We start from the raw sequence: 15,738 nt of genomic DNA on the forward strand, positions 1-15,738 counted from the left end.
GTTTATGTCTATTTAAAATCCCCCAAACAGACAAAATACACATTAGTTTTCAGGCACAGACAGTCAATTAAGACACTGATATTTTCTAATATTTCGTTTCTGTTCTCTAACTTTAGTTTGCCTCAACCAAATAATTAGAAACTTTTACACAATACTTATTACCACAAAACTCAGATCAAGTTTGAATTTGGGTGGCGTCACATACCGTTCTAGAGTTATGTCCCTGTATATATGGAAAAATTGCTGAATTTTTCGTTTCTGTTTTATAACTTCAGTTACACAATGCTTATTACCACAAAACTCAGATCAAGTTCGAATTTGGGTGACATCACTTTTACAGTTCTCTAGTTATGTCCCTTTGTAATGCTATATGCCATGGACACATTCTCTTTTTTTTTTTAAATTTAAAAGGGTTGACATTGTATTTTTAGCTCGGCCAGTGTAAGCCATTGCCATCACTTGGCGTCAATCATTTTCTATTTAACTGTATACAAAAATGGTCTCCTCTGAAACTGCCTTCCCAATTGGAACAAATGTTGGTCACAATTATCCTAAGATCTCCTTAGGGTGTCTAGTTTTAAAAATGTGCCTGATGGGCTCACCTGCCTACCAATATGGCTGCTGTGACTAAACCTATAGAACAAAAGGGTAATATGTAAGTACATGTATCTTATAAAACATTATAAGATAGATAACTCCTTATAGGAGCCCTTAAATGACAATTTTTATACAAAATTTTTTGCGCTTGTATTTGGAGAACAAAAAGAGAGGAAAAACTTTAATTGCAAAAATGATCAACAAGAAGGTCAACATGGCCAAAATGTCAGTTGACTTTGTGGGAGTTATTGCTCTTAACAGTTTTTACCCAATTTTTTCTTTAATCCTGAAAACTTATAGTGAAAAATGTTAAGGGAAAAATGATCAACAAGACAACATCTGCAAACAGGTTAACATAGATGAAATTTTCAAATGATGACTTATAGAGTTGTTTGCCCTTCAGTGACCATTTTACCCTATTTACCAGTTTTGGGTGAAAACTGTAGTAGATAAAGAAAATCTATATACAATAAACATTGATCTGCAAAACAAATAACTGAAGTAGATATCCCCAGTTGACTCCTTACAAGAGTTATTGCCCTTAGTTGATGAATTTTAACTTTTTTATGTTAACTATTATATTTGCAAACTATTTTATTATGACAGCATATTTGTTTAACCTGTGCTCAGAAGGAGAGGTATACTGGTTTAAGTTCTTCCAAAGAAATTTGTGTGGCATTTTTCTCAGAAAAGCTTCTTGAAATTTAAAAGCAAGCTTCAGGTAAGCTTGTTTTATATACCCTGTGATGCATTTCACATTCATAGATCATCAACTTCCTGTTTACAGTATACTGATATTATTACACATTGAGTGGCCAGGCATTTTTCTCACAAACTGAATCCTAGCTTCCTGAAATTTAGTATCAAGTGTCCTACTTCATTTGATGCATTTTAACTTCCTCTATATCGAATACTTATAGCTTTAGCAAGGTGATTGCTACTGAAAGTTGAACATATATTCTATAGTAATAAAAGAAAGAATTACAGATGCCATGTGCAATATGAAAGAATAGCAAAGGGCATATTGTGTAATTTGAAGCCCTTAAATCATTCTGATTAACATACTGAAGGTGCAGTATACAATTAAATCTACTGAAGAAATTGGTTGAAGTTTCATGGAAATTGTCACATTCTTTACATTTGGGTAAAGATGCTCCAGACTTTAAGATGCTCTAGACTTTAAGATGCTCCAGACTTTAAGATCTTGTAATTATCTTTTATTTTGATGCATGGTATTCGTTTCACATAAAGTTTGTCAAAATGACAAATTTATTGTAATAATAGACAAAGATAATTAAGATCAACATATGGCAGAATTGATTTTTACTGGTTTTGCTATTTTTATTAAGCCAAGAAATAAAACAGATATCTTATGCTATCCATCAAGTACTTTTGATTTTGCACTTTTGATCAATGTCTATTTCTTCTTTTTGAATAATTCAAATTTGATAAGACGGTATCGGACATACATTTCCCTGTTTCCATTCTCAATTTTATTTGTAAACACAATGCAATGTTAATTTTTCTCGTTGCATTTCACTGTTGGTTTTGTAAGAAACTTTTAACTTTAATAGTTTTTTTGGGCTAAAAAGAAACAGTCTAAACTTTCACCTAAAATTGACATGAAAATATTAATCTAACTTTTAGTGCCATATGTAAAAGTGGAAAGTATACTTTGAGTTTATGTATTTGTTCTTTGCTTTAGTCGTGATGTGTTTCCTCGACAAACTATATGTTTAGACTTTTCTTCCAATTATATTTGAATAGAAGAAGGTATAGGTTAATGTTAATGAGACAGAAAAACGATACATGATACATCAAAACATATGAAGGCCAACAAACTCGAAAACAAACAATTTACTATTGTCTACAATTTCAAGCTCGAAATCACCTAGTTTATAAATTTTAACACTGAATTTAACGGATAGTATAACCATAGATGTGTATACCCATAGTGAGTTTATACATCCATGGTATAACAGATCAACAATCGACATTATCCCCAAGGGTTTACACATCGATACATTTTCCTAAGTTACCCATGAATCCATTAAGGTAAAGCTTGCTGGAGAAGTCTGCGATCATTTATTCTGACTATATTTTTTTTTTATTTTCCAAATTAAAGGGCCCATTAATAGCATAACATTAATAACAACATGACATAAACATTACAGAGTGATTAAAGAAACATAAAATAATAGTTCAAATGCATGAGGAAAGGGTCAGTGGTCAAGGGGAGATAATTTTGCTATCTATTAGAGTATTTAACTAATTTTCTGATTTTCTAAGTTGCAGGCCTTTATCAAGGTATGCACATAAAATATATAAAAAACTGCTATCTTCATTACTCATGATCCATGTAAAAAGATCATTTCTGTTTAAATTAACTAAACTGGGGTATTTTTTGATATAATCAGTCATATCTTCTGAGGTTATTGTAAAGAGGGCATTCCAGAAGAAAGTGCATTTATAATGCTTGAATACTTGCGGCACTTGAATTTTATCATTTTTGTCGAGCCTGCGACATTTATGAAAGCGATCCTATATTCCGTCGTCTGCGTCGGCAGCGTCAACATTCAGGTTCAGTCTGGTTAAAGTTTTTTTTGGGGGACATCAATAACTGTGTCAAACCTTCATGGAATTTTATGAAATTTGGACAGAAGCTTGTTTATGAACAAAATACAGTATCCAGAGCAAATTTTGAAAATATTTATTTTCATTTTCCCGTATTTTACTGATAAATGAACTTATTATTTTTCATACTGTATTTCAGCTTATAACATTAAAGACGAATATCACCATAGTTTCAAGCAATCAGAAAGCATATCACCGCGGAACCCCGTACGATTTTTGTAGATGTAAGTACACCGAACCCGCAATCTTTCTCAGTTACCATATTCTGCAAACCAAATTTTGGGATATGATTGGAATCACCCTGTCCGTCTATCCGTCTGCTGTCTCCGTTTGCTTTGTAAGCGAAACTGCTAGACGGATAATGATGAAACATGACAAGGTCGGGCAGTACCTGCGGATATGCATAAAGTTAATAAGGTAGCAGTTTGTGTAACTAACTACTGCCTGAATATAATAAGAAAAATGTGAACTAGTATATTCCTTTTTTTTCTTTCTTTTTTCGTGTTTTTTTTTTTTTATGTTCCACTTAACTTTTATTCTTCTTTTCTCTTCATGTATCTTGCATATCTGTTTTTTAATGTTTAACTTTTTTCTTTAAAGTATTTTCTGCTTTCCTCTTCAGGCATCTTGTAAATCTTCAAACTGTTTTACATCATCATCTTCCCCCTAACTCGTTGTCTTTTTTGGGGCTAAGCAACCCCTTTAGACGTCGTCCGAAACCTTTTTTTTTTACAAAAACAAATACAGCATCAATTTTGCCATGTGCTGTTCCCATAGCGAACAGGTGTCCGGAAAGTATGTTACATTGTATAGTATAATGAATTATGTAAAGCACCATGGATATCGTGTTTTCTGCTTGTGAATAGCCTTCTTAGATTTAGAAACGGATAGTATCACTGTAATAATGTTTCATAGTTAAGTAATAAGTATAACAATGGCTATAATACGTAACGATTAAATTACTACTAATACTTTATTCATGACAGCATATGATTTATTTACACCTAGCATGTTAATTCAGGATTTGTTTATTTAAGGAATTGAGCTTTAAGCCCTTATTTTCTCCCCTTTTCCCATTAAAATAAAAGCCTAAGATGCCAATAAGTGTTTATTTTGCTAAATCATTTGGTTGCTTAAATGCCCAGAAACATGAATAACGTTACAGCTGAGGGACACATGCAGTTTTAGTTTGTATAAAGAGGAAATTATATAATACTATATTTACATACTTATTTTCATGCTGTATTTCAGCTTATAACATTTAAGACGAATATCACCATAGGTTCAAGCAATCAGAAAGCATGTCACCATATATGCAGTATCATGTTTTAAAAAGGCACAAGGTATAATACTACCAGCACAACTAAAAAATATATAAAAAACGACATACGAGGGAGTACTGGTAGAAACGTGCTGGGTTTTCATAGCCGTCAGGCCAGGACGTGATGACAATTTCGTTCTGAACGCACTAGGTACGAGATGATTACGTAGTCAGAAATAGTTTTAACTGTCGGTGAACGAGATGATCGAGTTAGGAACTAATTATAACGGATTTCGACGTATGGGGAACGAAGTATAGGACTAGTTACAAACTGGTGTAAACGGATTACATATATACGAGCTTGGACTTTTCGAAAAAGGTGTTCTTATGAGGTGAACGGGCAATTTTACCCGATCTTTAAATAAAGCTAATACTAACAATGAACACTGCCCTTTCCTGGATCTTGATATCTTTATCTTTAACGGGAAGCTTAATACCAAAATTTGTGATAAAAGAGATGATTTTTCATTTCCTATTCTTAATTATCCATTTTTGTCGAGCCTTCGACTTTAGTCGAAAAAGCGAGACATAGCGATCCTACATTCCGTCGGCGTCGTCGTCGTCGTCGTCGTCGTCGGCGGCGTCCACAAATATTCACTCCGTGGTTAAAGTTTTTGAAATTTTAATAACTTTCTTAAACTATCCTTGATTTCTACTTAACTTGGACAGAAGCTTGTTTATGATCATAAGATAGTATCCAGAAGTAAATTTTGTAAAAATAAAATTCCTGTTTTTCCGTAATTTACTTGTAAATGGACTTAGTTTTTCTGCCAGGAAACATTACATTCACTCTGTGGTTAAAGTTTTTAAAATTTTAATAACTTTCTTAAACTATCCTGGATTTGTACCAAACTTGGACAGAAGCTTGTTTATGATCGTAAGATAATATCCAGAAGTAAATTTGTTAAAAAAATTTTTTTATTTTTTCCGTATTTTACTTATAAATGGACTTAGTTTTTCTGCCAGGAAACAAAACATTCACTCTGTGGTTAAAGTTTTTAAAATTTTAATAACTTTCTTAAACTATCCTGGATTTGTACCAAACTTGGACAGAAGCTTGTTTATGATCATAAGATAATATCCAGAAGTAAATTTGTTAAAAAAAAATTTCATTTTTTCCGTATTTTACTTATAAATGGACTTAGTTTTTCTGCCAGGAAACAATACATTCACTCTGTGGTTAAAGTTTTTAAAATTTTAATAACTTTCTTAAACTATCCTGGATTTGTACCTAACTTGGACAGAAGCTTGTTTATGATCATAAAATAGTATCCAGAAGTAAATTTGTTAAAAAAAAAAGTTCATTTTTTCCGTATTTTACTTATAAATGCACTTAGTTTTTCTGCCAGGAAACAATACATTCACTCTGTGGTTAAAAGTTTTTAAAATTTTAATAACTTTCTTAAACTATCCTGGATTTGTACCAAATTTTGGACAGAAGCTTGTTTATGACCAAAAGCTAGTATCTAGAAGGAAATTTTGTTAAAATTTGTACCTGTTTATCCGTATTTTACTTATAAATGGACTTAGTTTTTCTTCCAGTTAACATTAAATACAGTCTGCAGTTAAAGTTTTTAAAACATTTATTAGATTCATAAACTATCCTGGATTTATACCAAACTTTGACAGAAGCTTCTTACAATCAAAAGATAGTATCTAAAGGAATATTCTTATTGATTTTTTTCCTCATTTTTGTTGAGCCTGCAATTAACAGCAAAAGTAGGCGAGACACTGGGTTCCGCGGAACCCTTACGAATTTTTAGATGGTGACATTCTCAATTTTACGTTCCTTTGTCGCCATCTTATGGTGTTTATATATCTCAACTTGTTCGATTCGCTCGTGTATGTAACAACGTATTTGATTTCAACGAAAGAAATCTCTGTATTACTGAAAAATTATTACACCATGGTTTTCGATATCACAAACTAGTCAAAAATTTACTAAATTTTTTCATCGGTACAAGGACATCATTCGTAAATATAAATCAACATGCAGACATCTTATACGTTCAGGTATTTCACATCCAATATTTTATGGTAATATTCTTTACAAAGCACAAAAATGTCGGCATTCACCTCAAAAGCTAACCAAGCCTTTAAACAGACTTATTCGGAAAGGATAAAGTTACGATACTGTTGTCAAGTTATCAAGGATTGCATATTTTGGTATTAATATCGATTCACTCATAGGGTCTTTGCATCGGAAATAAACACATTTATTCTAAAACCAGTTGTTGGCATGATATGGGTTATGTTCTTCTCATATCTTTTATGATGGTATGATACTAAACCCCTAACGGGAGGGATTGTACTTGATTTTCATATGATGAAGACATAATTTTTCAATCAGTGTAATTGAGGTCTGGAGCTGGCATGTCAGTAACTGCTAGTAGTCCTTTGTTCATTTATGTATCATTGTCATTTTGCTTAGTTTCTTTTGTTACCTATTCTGACATCGGACTCGGACTTCTTTTAAACTGAGTTTTACTGTGCGTATTGCTATGTGTTTCTCTATTCTACATTGGCTAGAGGTACAGCGGAGATCACTTCTAACCTCTCATAAGAACTGTCAGAATAATCTGTCATAGAACTGTTCTAAACTGTCCTAGAACAGTTCTACCTAGAACAGTTCTACCCTAGAACTGTTCTAAGTAGAACTGTCAGAATCAGTTCTAGGTAGAACTGACCAAATCAGTTCTAGATAGAACTGTCAGGATCAGTTCTAGGGTAGAACTGTCTAAAACTGTTCTAGGTAGAATTGTCCAAATCAGTTCTAGTCGTAGAACTGTCAGCAGAACTGACCAAATCAGTTCTAACCGTAGAACTGTCAGCAGAACTGACTAAATCAGTTCTAACTGTAGAACTGTCAACAGAACTGTCTAAAACTGTTCTAGCCGTAGAACTGACCAAACCTGTCGGGATTGTAGAACAGTTCTAAATGACGTCACTGCAATTTTTTAATATATATTATATTCTTTTGACTTATTTATATTTAAGACAAAGAGTTATTAAAACTGTTCTATGGATAGAACTGACTAAATCAATTCTAGCCGTAGAACTGACCAAATCAGTTCTAATCGTAGAACTGTTCTAGTCGTAGAACTGACCAAATCAGTTCTAATCGTATAACTGTTCTAGTAGTAGAACTGACCAAAGATTTGATCAGTTCTAGGTAGAACTGTCTAAAACTGTTCTAGGGTAGAACTGTCAGGATCAGTTCTAGGTAGAACTGTCTAAATCAGTTCTAGGTAGAACTGACCAAATCAGTTCTAGGTTAGAACTGTTCTAGCTAGAACTGTCTAAAAGGTGTCAGGATGACAGTTCTACATACTGTCCTAGAACAGTTCTCCTGACAGATTCTGGCAGATTTGATGAGAGGTTAGAAGTGATCTCCACTGTATAGGGGAGGGTTGAGATCTCACAAAACATGTTTAACCCCGCCGCATTTTTGCGCCTGTCCCAAGTCAGGAGCCTCTGGCCTTTGTTAGTCTAGTATGTTTTTTTAATTTTAGTTCATTTATATGTTTTGGAGTTTAGTGTGACGTCCATTTTCACTGAACTAGCACACAATTTTATTTAGGGGCCAGCTGAGGACCACCTCCGGGTGCGGGATTTTCTCGCTGCATCGAAGACCCATTGGTGGCCTTCGGCTGTTTTCTGCTCTTTGGTTGGATTGTTGTCTCTTTGACTTATTCCCCCATTTCCATTCTCAATTTTATAAACGGAAGTTGCAAACCGGATAAAGACGACTGGATTGACGTATCGAGAATAGTTAAAGAACTAACTAGGGTCGCAAAATATACACTGTCCGGCCAAAGCAATATATGTGTTCTAGCCAGACCACAATCTGTTTTACGTATTTTTAATGACGGACCCGGACGTTTTGAGAACTATTTTGTTGTGACTGAAGCTTTATTTCATAGGACATTAGCGAAAAAAAAACACACACAGAGTACATTGCAGCACCAACATGTCAGCTTTTGTCCTGGGTTTACTTTTTATTTCGTTCAATGTAGTTCATTAAAGATCAATTATCCCTACTTAAAACAAATCGGAAAAAAGCAAGGAAAGAAAAGAGCAATCGTTATGACCAATACCATTACCGTATCGACAAAATAAAGAAAGGTCAAGAAATAGCCTCGGAAATAGCATGAATTATATTTTATAACGAATACTGTTTTCACGTAAAATTTGGACAGAAGCAGTAGGATTGAAATGGAATGAAGGAATTTCCAGAGACCGAACCACGGCCATTTAATAATGCCTGGATGTAATCACTATATTATACAGACAACATATATAAAACTGTGGAAAACAAAGATTGAAGCTGTATCTCAATTCATATAAGATAAAAGGAAAGTATAGTACCTACTGTAATTCCATGAATACTATCTTAGTGGGGATATACCAGGAATCCACTTTGTACGATCACTGGAATATGATAAGTTCAGAAACGGAGGTTAAATTGGGTTATAGGTCTTCATCTTTTTAATAAGCTTTTGATTTTAAAATATTTTGGACTCGAGCATCACTGAAGAGACATTGATTGTCGAAATGCGCATCTGGTGCAGTAAAATTGGTACCGTTTATGTTATTTAATAAGATCATTGGTTTTATTGTGAAAATTATGGTATAGGTGTTTAACGTCCAGTGGCAAGTATTACATCCATATTAGGACGAGAAATGTTAGTATATGAATACGAAGCCTGCGACTCTTTTCACAAAAAATCTTACGATTAAAATTTATCGTAAGTTATACTGAAATGTGTATGACTTACGAGTATTTTTACTCTTAAGATTTTTTGTGAAAAGAGTCACTGCTTTGTACAACGCCGACATGCTGAATCGTTAATGTGCTAGTTAACATGGTAAAAGTCCGCGGGAAGAGATCCCAATTTATCTGGACACATTATTCTACATGTGACTCCCGAGACACCACTCTTCGTTAAAATTCCTAAATCCCGCGTGATTAGCGGCGATGCAGCAAAGACCAATAAAAAGCAGAAGAAAACAACTGTTTTCCAAGAATTCATACTGAAATTTATATTTTAGAAATTAAGATGTAGAGGGTAACGCTTGACGTCGAATTAAATTTTTACACCATACAAAGGTCCAGGTCTGTGGTAAATATTGAAAATCCATGACCCTATTCCAATTCGAAGTCAAAGGTTACAGATGCATTTCCTAATTTGGAATACATGTCAGGCTATATGGACAATGTGTTGTTTGATTTTGTTCGTCTTTATACAAGTCTATTTTCTTCCCGAGTCAGTTTCTTGTGGTTGGTGTGGTTTGTTGTAACGTCCGATATTTTTCGTTATTCCTGTTCTTTTTTTTTTTTGCATTATGTGAAGCTTTGAATAGAAATAATTGAGTCTATCCTATATAGTTATGGAATTCAATATCCTCATTTTACGGTCAGAATTTTATAAAAAACAAAGTGCGATGGGGACGCTAAAACGCGATGGTCACGCTAAAGTGCGATGGCCTATGCTAAAGTGCGATGGTTTGATACGCTAAAGTGCGATGGTCTGTGCTATTTAATGGAACACGCTAAAGTGCGTTTTTCGAGAAAGTGCGTTTGTTCGCGAAAGTATGGACGTTTGCCAAACTCCGAAACAGTGGTAACGTCTTCCTTGCTACACTACGTTGACTTTAACAAAAATGGACATGCCGGTAAACGAGAATGTATGTGCAGATGAAGATTTTTTACTAGACAAGAAAATAGAAACAAATGATCCCAATCCGGAGTTTGTATGCGGATTAGTTATTTCCCAAAAAACCATACACAGTAACAGAAATGCAAACGTTTGATCACGCTGTGTCGGCGGGGACAAACCTGTTTCTGTCAGGATACTGAAAAAAATACTTCTCATAAACATAGAAACTGAAGATAGTAAGGGGAAGGTGTATACCGTAAACGGCAAAATACACCAAGTGTCACACCAGAAACTCCTTCTATGCTTTTAATCCCATGTCATTTACTTGCGTGAAATAAAAGCTACTTTTTAACTTTCTAATTGAATTATTAAAAAAAATAATTTACAATATGGTTTCGTCATGTCTGTGAAAGAGATGGATACTCGCCAACAAGACAGTAACATAACGACCAGAGGTGTAGTATCATAATATGATTGCCAATGAGACAAGTCTCTTTCCAAAGCTTAATGTCATTTATGTAATTAACTATAGGTTACCGTATGGCTAACCCCGCAGATAGTATTCTATAACGACCAAAGGGCATCAAAACGACCAGTGTAAAACAATTCAAACTAGAAAAATAACGGATCATCGCACTTTAGCGTGTTAAACCAACGCACTTTAGCGTGTCATATACCATCGCACTTTAGCGTGTCATCTGATCGCACTTTAGCGTGTCATCTGATCGCACTTAAAAAAACAAACAACCATCGCACTTTAGCGTAGACCATCGCACTTTAGCGTGACCATCGCACTTTAGAGTACCATCGCACTTTAGAGTCCTATATATAAATATACACACATTTCAGATTTATATATACGGGGTCATTTAATATTGTTCAATCATTTATAAATGTTATTGTATTTCGCTGGAGTTGTGAGATCATCTACATATTACATATGTCTTGATTTAGATTGGATGACATAGATAGCGAAAACGATGCTGGAAAGGTTTTATTTAATTAATATATTACTGTTGGATAAATTTTCGATAACGTATATATTGTTGGAAATATAAAGAAAATCGTTAGAAATCATTTGATTTTGTCCGGCTAAAAGTTTTCGATAATTACGTTCCAGCAAAAGCTATTACCTATAACTGAGATTACTATTAACATATGTATGTTAAAGTATAGTCTTAGCCTACAAGACCTTAAATGAGCATGGCTTTCAGGCTTTAAACGTTTGTGATCCAGAGTAAAGCTCTACACCCAGATAGAATACGGAAAAATAAAAATCAAAAATTTTCAAAAATTTTGCTGAGGGTACTGTCTTTTGATCATGAAAAAGATTCTGTCCAAGTTTCGTAAAATTCCATGAAGAGTTGACAAAGTAATTGAGGTCTAAAAAAAACACAGACTGAACCTTAATGTTGACGATGCAACGACGGAATGAAGGATCGCAAATTTGTTTTCCACGACAAAAAAGTCGCAGACTCGATAAAAATGAGCTGCGGGGTCTAGGTCAATCGGACAGAAATATACAAAACTAGAAAAGATTTCTTGAGGGCAACACACTTAGTCTTCAGCAATAGACAAGTGTCCAGACAATGTGTATCAAGTTCATTTAAGATTAAATAAGAACAACTATTGATATGGATGCAGAATATGATATTAATTGCAAATATCACTAAGGTACTGAGGTAATGAAAAATCAGGATTGAGACACAGGTGCCTTTGGCCCTTTAGTTTTATAAAGATTTAACTGACTGACAAATCAAGTCTTGCATAGGTGAAAAAAACCTACAATCCAATGTCAACATAAATATGGAAAACTTGATTCGTTGAAAGCAACTTTTTCTGAAGTGTACCAATATCTTTTTTATGAAAAAGTTACAAAACTGCGCTATATCAATATATACTAAAAGTCCTGCATGAAAACAGGATCATTTTCTGTGAGCTACTGCTTACTTTTTTATTCCTCCGTTGAAGGTGTATGTTTTGGCAAACAGGAAGACAAATATCGAAGAAACTGAAAAGCAATGACTTGTAGTTTGCCGAGACAAAACGAGACAGACATGTATTCTGGATAGACGTACGATCAATGGTAGACGAACATACCACAGGCACTTGTCTCTGAATTTTCCCCTATACTAGTATACCTTAAATTAAGGTATATAGGGGGGGGGGAATTCAGAGACAAGTGCCTGTGTAACATACTCATAATTTTAAGCGGATGTTCAAAAGACTAACAAGTAAACAAATTTTTAACTGCCATGTGCAATTTTAGTGACTTTGATGAAGTAACCATCTTTGGCAGTACTATAATGGTTCGTAACAACACAAAAAAGTACATTGGTGGTCATACGGAGAAGGTTTTCAAGTACACACTACCTAAAATGTTATTTTATCAACTTTGGTATTTTACAAAACAAAACTAGAAATAAACAAAATGATGATTTATGATAAATACACAGAAAATGAACAAAACAGCACAAAATCAAAGTAACATCAGGTAACAATCATTCCAGCTGGGAGGATTTTGTTGAAAAGCAGGAGAACATTCTACGAAAAGAGTTTCTGATTCCACGGGATCGTCGTTTGGGTTTTATTTTGTCCTTGGTCACATCGTATTTCTGGTCTTTACCACTTTTGCCCTCTATAGGAAGACTTTCTGTTTGGGTTATGTCCTCTAGATTAGCCACAACTGGTTTACTTTCTTCTGGATGCACTGTAAAGAAAACACACCTTCACTACTTTGTTTAAAATTGACTAAAGTTATCGGAGTTAATCCACTTCACGGTACACCCGATAATTCTAAATCGCATATATTCTGTACAAGAGATTTACTTAATTATTTGCATAACAAAAGCCGATAAGAAATGAAATATTGGCATGCTTTCTGTTGCATATTAAAATCGAGATAAGCTTCATCAATAAAACGACATCTTTTCAACTTGAACAATTCAATGTCGCAAGACCACATGCCTTAAGTATGGGATGTGTAAAATGATCGAGTGTCAGATTTCAAAGATAAGTTCCATTTATACAACTGATATGTTAAAATAAATGACATAATTGATTTCAAACTTAAAATCGTGTTAATTTTCCCTATCAAAATGAGATCTTTTGAAGTGCCTCTGTTTAAACTATTGATTTTCCTGTGTGTTGTAGTAATATGCGGGATAATTGTTGTTTGTCAAGCATTAAACCCATTATTTGCATGTTTTATGGAATCAAATATCACAAACAATCATTTATATTATTTTAGATGATGTAAGAGGTGAGAAGAATTGTTTGTAATTTCTGGTACAATCGCCTGACTAATTGGCATCTCATTTATTTCAAATATGTGTGTGCAATAAACAAAATAAAGCTCATATTAAGGTTCGTAATACATACGAGATTTAAAGGCATCACATGATCTTTTATGATTTATCTACTAGTAAATGGGTTTTGCCTTGAAACGCAAATTATAAAGGAAAAACAATATGTTATGATGTACTATTAAAAAAACTTGAATTTATAGAGTAGAGAAATAAACAACCGAACGGCTAGAAATAAACAACCGAACGGCTCATCATTATGAGCGCAATCTGGTGTATTCATTGTTCACTAAAGCTGTGTACAAAAGGCTGCAACTTTTTCCATGATTATATTTTTGCCACAAATAATAATTAAATGTTTTCGCCTAGGACATTTCATTTACAAGAAAAATAAGTCCGATCAGCTGCTTATGCACGTCTAACATTTTTCTTTTCTATTTTCTTTACAATTACATGTAAGCCCTAGCTCGTAATGAATCTGTCCTCATGATTGTATATAAATATAAAAAATTAAAACACTCTAACCAAAAATTAATTTTCGAAAAAAATAACATAGATACTCATGTGGTGTTTTTCTGTCTTATTGACGATTAGTTTAACAAACCTTTTGCTGAATGGTTCTGTATTTTATTCTCCGATGCTTCCTCGTTTTCTTTCTCATCTATCTGGCTATTAACATCTTCATTTGTTTCTTCGTTTGAATTATTTTCTTCTTTATCTTGATTTTCTATGTCTTTGTCGATACCTTCGTCACTGTCCTTAATTGAGTCTGTTTTTTCATTCGCTTTATTTTCTTCTTCAACAAAGAATTCGTTCTTGGCATCGTTGCAAATATTTTCGACAAACTTTTCTGCGATTTTCTCCAATTCGTCATTTGATATGTCAGGGGATACTGTTTCCACTTTATCTACTGCAATCTCTTCAATTTCATTCTTAATTTCACGAAATTCTTTACTTACATTCAAAGTTTCTGTATTTTTGTTGTCTTTGGCATCATATGTATCGTCTTCAGAACCTACGTTATTCACCTCTTTATTTTCATCCGACATTATTCCATTTTCCAAAACACGTTTTGCCTTTTCTATTTTATTGTCAGTTTCATTCATATTTTCAGATGCAACATTATGGGGTTCTTCTTGAAAGGTCGAAACACCAGAACTTTCCATCTCGGGCATCTTGAGTTTCGGTGAGCTACAAACTTCGTCGATTAACTGGAAAATAAAACGAGAACATATGTCGCATTGTTTATTTATCTTTCTACTCTGTAATTACTCTCTTTGAGTTTATACAATTAAATTAATAAATTATTCATTCAGAACAGCTTTTTTCATTAGTCTATTGTAATTCTAATCAAAAACCATAGGTTATCCTCCATTAATTAATTATGCAACGTTTTTATGTATTTATTTCTGCGTATCAGAAGTTGTTTAAATTTATGTTTGACGAAAAATTATTTATTTAAAAACGTACTATTTAAAATTAATAAATGAATAGAAAATAATAAATAAATAAAAATCAACTAAGACAAAAACCCAAATGAAATCATGTGAAAAAGCGTGTCATTAATCGCATATGCAAAATACTTTACCCTACAGACTGACAAAATACTAAAGACTAAATTAAAACCTTTTTGATATCTGTCCACGATCTCATTTTCCTCTCTTGTTTTTCATTTTACTTAAAAATTTCATGCATGTCTAGATATTATATAAATATTTACAAAAGATTGATAATCTATAACACCAAATTATTTCATATTTCTTTTGAAAAATATACCCCAAAGGGGAAGTAATTAATTATATTGAGCACGAGGAACACAATTATAATAGGGAAAATGGATTGTTACATAAAATAGTATAAGAAATGACCAGAGGTGGTTTATTGTTTAAATGTCTAACATTTTTTCAGATGGGAAGTAATTCTGACAACGCAAGAAAAACAAGATTAGTAGATAGATAATAGGTGACAACCTCTTTGTGTAACCCCGGGGTTCAAATGTTCAAAGTACCATCTTGTCCCTTTACTATTACTCATGGTATTACCAGGTTTTAACTATGAAATGTGCTAACGCATAAGTACTTGTTGACATGTGCGACTCTATGATATTTTTAAATTATGTAACACTAAAATGAAAGGTGTTCCTAGACTTGCAAAAACTGATGATATGGTTAGGATCTACACAATATATATATATATATATATCAAAGACACAAAACTTAAT

General features: G+C 33.3%; 1 protein-coding gene across 3 annotated transcripts in view; it reads right to left on the reverse strand.

Moving 5' to 3' along the window:
• Positions 1 to 12,635: 12,635 nt before the first annotated feature.
• LOC127735728 (myb-like protein V) overlaps positions 12,636 to 15,738 on the reverse strand; it is a 48,563-nt gene continuing 45,460 nt past the window's right edge. For all 3 annotated transcript variants that reach the window (XM_052246010.1, XM_052246009.1, XM_052246008.1), the window contains 2 exons: positions 14,122 to 14,728; positions 12,636 to 12,922 (listed from right to left, as the gene is read on the reverse strand). In XM_052246010.1, coding sequence (XP_052101970.1) covers positions 12,714 to 12,922; positions 14,122 to 14,728 — 816 coding nt within the window. In that variant the 3' untranslated portion in view covers positions 12,636 to 12,713. The remainder of the gene's footprint in view (positions 12,923 to 14,121; positions 14,729 to 15,738) is intronic.

Source organism: Mytilus californianus, unplaced genomic scaffold (assembly GCF_021869535.1).
Source record: "Mytilus californianus isolate M0D057914Y unplaced genomic scaffold, xbMytCali1.0.p SCAF_3, whole genome shotgun sequence".
NCBI lineage: Eukaryota > Metazoa > Mollusca > Bivalvia > Mytilida > Mytilidae > Mytilus > Mytilus californianus.